The 4,380-nt window shown below is 36.9% G+C and overlaps 2 protein-coding genes across 3 annotated transcripts in view; one reads left to right on the top strand and one right to left on the bottom strand.

Moving 5' to 3' along the window:
* The window catches only part of vav1 (vav guanine nucleotide exchange factor 1), a 16,545-nt gene extending 13,576 nt beyond the window's left edge, over positions 1-2,969 (top strand). Inside the window, exons 19-21 of the mRNA XM_016452768.1 lie at positions 1,727-1,917; positions 2,018-2,169; positions 2,572-2,969. Coding sequence (XP_016308254.1) covers positions 1,727-1,917; positions 2,018-2,169; positions 2,572-2,625 — 397 coding nt within the window. The 3' untranslated portion in view covers positions 2,626-2,969. The remainder of the gene's footprint in view (positions 1-1,726; positions 1,918-2,017; positions 2,170-2,571) is intronic.
* A 17-nt stretch (positions 2,970-2,986) lies between these two features.
* ubl5 (ubiquitin like 5) overlaps positions 2,987-4,380 on the bottom strand; it is a 4,414-nt gene continuing 3,020 nt past the window's right edge. For both annotated transcript variants that reach the window (XM_016452819.1, XM_016452821.1), the window contains one exon: positions 2,987-3,250. In XM_016452819.1, coding sequence (XP_016308305.1) covers positions 3,207-3,250 — 44 coding nt within the window. In that variant the 3' untranslated portion in view covers positions 2,987-3,206. The remainder of the gene's footprint in view (positions 3,251-4,380) is intronic.

Raw genomic sequence — 4,380 nt, 5'->3', positions numbered from 1 at the left:
CTCACACACACACACACACACACACACACACAGACACTCACTCACTCACTTCTCTATCCCCTTACCCTAAACCTACCCCTCACACAAAACTACAGGCATTTTTAGATTCTCAAAACACTTCCTTCTGTATGATTTATAAGCTTGTTTCCTCATGGGGACCAAAAAATGTTACAAGGACAAGGATTTTAGATATTGCCATTTTTGTGGGAACATTTTGTCCCCATAACGTAGAGTATACCTGAATCACACATTACACATGCCTTATCCTGCAATATCCTCTGTTGTTAGTGTTATAGTTGTGCTGTGAACTTCACCATCCTCTTGTCAATATCACCATCAATTATTAAAGCTTTCTAGTTATCATTTGCATTATAGTTATTGTTACAGTTATTTATTTAGTTAGCACTAATTATCCTAAGTTATTGTTATTGGTCGTTATAGTTATTCATATAGTTATCCTTACAAGTTATCGTTACAGTTATCATTGCAGGTATTGTTAGTTATAGTTGTCCTCACAGTTATCATAACATTTATTGTTAGCTATAATTGTTACAATTATCGTTACTGTTTTTGTTACAGTTGTCCTTAGTTATTGTTACAGTTATCATTACTCTTACTGTTACAGTCATCATTACAGTTATTATAGTTATTTTTACGGTTATCATTACAGTTATTGTTATAGCATTGGTACTGTTATTGTTACTGTCATCGTTAAAGTTATTGTTACATTTATCTTTAGTTTTTGTTACAGTTGTTACAGTTATCATTACTGTTACAGTCATTGTTACCGCTATCGTTACATTTATTTTAGTTATCATTACAGTTATTGTTACAGTCATCATTACATTTATTGTTACTGTCATTGTTGAAGTTATTGTTACATTTATCATAACATTTATTGTTAGTTATTGTTACAGTTATTTTATAGTTGTCATTAGTTATTGTTATAGCCATTGTTTATGTTATCGTTACTGTCATCGTTAAAGTTATTGTTACATTTATCATTACGGTTTTGTTACAGTTGTTACAGTTATCATTACTGTTACTGTTACAGTCATTGTTACTGTCATCGTTAAAGTTGTTACATATATCTTAACATTTATTGTTAGTTATTGTTACAGTTACTTTTATAGTTATCATAACAGTTATTGTTGTAGCCATCGTTACTGTTACAGTTATTGTTACATTTATTATAACATTTATTGATAGTTATTGTTACAGTTACTTTTATAGTTATCATTACAGTTATTGTTATAGCCACCGTTACTGTTACTGTTATCGTTAGTTATTGTTACATTTATCATTACAGTTTTTGTTACAGTTGTTACAGTTATCATTAGTTATTGTTATAGCCATCATTACTGTTACTTTCATCGTTAAAGTTATTGTTACATTTATTGTTAGTTATTGTTACAGTTACTTTTATAGTTATCATTAGTTATTGTTATAGCCATTGTTACTGTTATCATTAAAGTTATTGTTACATTTATCATAACATTTATTGTTAGTTATTGTTACAGTTGTCCTTACAGTTATCAGCATACTTATTGTTACAGTTATCATCGCTGTTGTTATCGTTTTCCTAACAGTTATCATTATAGTTATAGTTGTTGGTGTGAATGGATCACACAGGTTTGTAATGACATGAGATGAAGTAAATGATGACAGATGTTGATCTGTGGGTAAACGGTCCCTCTGCATGAGCTGCATGTGTATTTGTGTGAATGAAGGCATCAGGATCATGTGAGTGTGTAGCGTGTGATGTGTTTAATGTGTGTGTGTGGCAGGAGCTGGTGCAGTACTATCAGGAGAACTCGCTAAGGGAGTGTTTTAAGGACGTGGACTCCAGACTGCAGACGCCGTACAAGCAGCCGGAGCAGAGCGCAGCGCCGCAGCACAGCAACACACGCCACGCAGGTACAGCACACGCCATCCACGCCTCAACACAGATCCAACACAACACACAGATTTATCTCTGTGTGTGTGTGTGTGTGTGTGTGTGTGTGTGTGTGTGCAGGTGTGAGCGAGCGCTACCACGGCACGGCTAAAGTGCACTACGATTTCTCTGCTCGTGACCGTACCGAACTCTCTCTGCGGGAGGGAGACACCGTCAAGATCATCTCCAAGAAAGCTCACAATGGCTGGTGGAAAGGAGAGGTGTACGGCAGGGTACGACACACACAGTTCACCCAAACATCACCTGCTGTCATCATTTACTCACCCTCATGTCTGACTTCATTCGCTCGAGATGTTCAGCAGATCTTTTCCATAAAAAAAATGCACCACAAATGAACGTTTATTTTATTACAGGGTGGAATTTGCCCTCTGGAACTGATTTTGTTTTTTAAAATAAAAAATGCATAAAAAAAACACTTTATCATACCAATTAAAATTCACTGGTGTGGTGAATTTCACTTGATGGTTTACCAGAGGCTCAGACCCAAACTGAATTAGTCATTTATTGGAAATATGATAGACTCCTGATTAAGAAAGTCTTTTGGAGTATCATGAGTGAATGATGAGGGGATGATTTCTGTGATTCAGTAATGAAAGTATGTTGTTCTCCTGTAGGTGGGCCTTTTTCCTTCTAATTACGTGGAGGAGGAGCATTCAGATTACTGCTAACCAATTAACACCTTCATCACATCACACTGATACTATCACAGCCACGTCAGTCGTTTACAGCATCTCAATCTCACCTGAGAATCAGTCAAACGTCCGAATGAATGGGGTTTGCTGGCTTGTACATAGTGTTCTTCACTAGACAAAGTGGATGATTTCATCGTTTCATTTTAAACAGACTCCAGTTTGGAGTGATTTAATCCAGGAGTAGTTCAGATTAAAGTTAACGGTTTGATGGGTTCAGAAGAGTTCGTCAGTGTTTCAGTGGATGTAATGGGGTGTTTTTTTCCTTGAGATTCCAATTAAAGTGGTTTTAAAAGCATTGTGATGTTCAACAAACACAGAGACTTGATCGTACATAAATGTGAGTTTTATTTCCAGATTATATCAAAACAATTCAACTGAACAAATATTCTGATGCCTCGAGACATGATGAAACGGACTTGCTCCACAAACACTGTGTGTGTGTGTGTGGGTGTTAGTGGTGTAATGTGTTGCTGTGTGCGTGTGTTAGTGGTGTAATGTGTTGCTGTGTGCGTGTGTGTGTGTTAGTGGTGTAATGTGTGTGTGAGTGTGTGTGTGTTCTACTGGTAATAGAGCTCGAGGTTCATGCCGTCATGGATTTCATCTGATGCTCGGAGTCAAGGATATGAACGATTACAGATATAAATGCACAAATCTCCAAAAACACCCTTAATGGACAGACTGAATTATATATACAGTATATATATATATATATATATATATATATATATATATATAGAGAGAGACATTGCGGTGACTTTTAGAGATATTTATTTAAGGCCTGTCAAAATACTCTTTCCATGTGCATCTGGTCTCTCAGTGTGTATAAATAGTCCTGCTGTCACAATAACGCTTTACACACATAAACAAATAAAATTGCAAAAACACGAGCTTCACATTTGTGCTTTAAAATGGACATCAATGAGGCATCAGGGTAAATGTGTTTCACATTCACTTATACACACTGAGGAACAAGATCAAATGCTTTTCTGCATCACAGATGCTGTCTGTACAGGTTGAGATGAATTAAAGGAATAGTTCAGACGAAAAATTAGCATTTGTTTAAAATTAGCATAATTAGATTAGGAGGAGTTTGTTTCTTCATCAGGTTTGTAGAAATGTAGCATTGCATCAGTGTCTCAGCAATGGATGCTCTGCAGTGAATGGGTGCCGTCAGAATGAGAGTCCAAACAGCTGATAAAAACATCACAATAATCCACAAGTAATCCACAGCACTCCAGTCCATCAGTTAACATCTGGAGAAGACAAAAGCTGAAACACATCCAGCATTAAGACGCTTTTAACTCAAATACCATAGAGTCCATAATCCATAATAACGCTTCCTCCAGTGAAAAAGTGCATCTCCTGTTGTCTCTCACATCAAAATCCAGCCACATATTTGTTTAGAGTAGGTTTGCCGCGATAGACGGTGCTGACGGTGATACTGGTGTTAAGCCGCAACACCGGTTACGTCACTTGCCCACCGCGTCACCAACCCCCACCGTCGTTTTGATTTTTCATAGTAATAAAAATCATTCAGTTCAGTAAAAGAACAGACACTACAATTAAAAATTGAACGCAGCTGCTCAATGCAGCGTGCCGAACGACAGTCGCATCACAGATCAGAAGTTTCGAAACGAGATGCAAAAGTGAGTCGAGCTGAATGACAAGAAGAGTGAGGTGAGGTGAGACAGACAAGATGATGGCGGATGATTTAGTTTCGAAACGAAATGC

Source organism: Sinocyclocheilus anshuiensis, unplaced genomic scaffold, assembly GCF_001515605.1.
Source record: "Sinocyclocheilus anshuiensis isolate Anshui unplaced genomic scaffold, SAMN03320099.WGS_v1.1 scaffold687, whole genome shotgun sequence".
NCBI lineage: Eukaryota > Metazoa > Chordata > Actinopteri > Cypriniformes > Cyprinidae > Sinocyclocheilus > Sinocyclocheilus anshuiensis.
The sequence above is the reverse complement of the archived record's forward strand: the minus strand, read 5'-3'. Positions and strand labels throughout refer to the sequence as shown.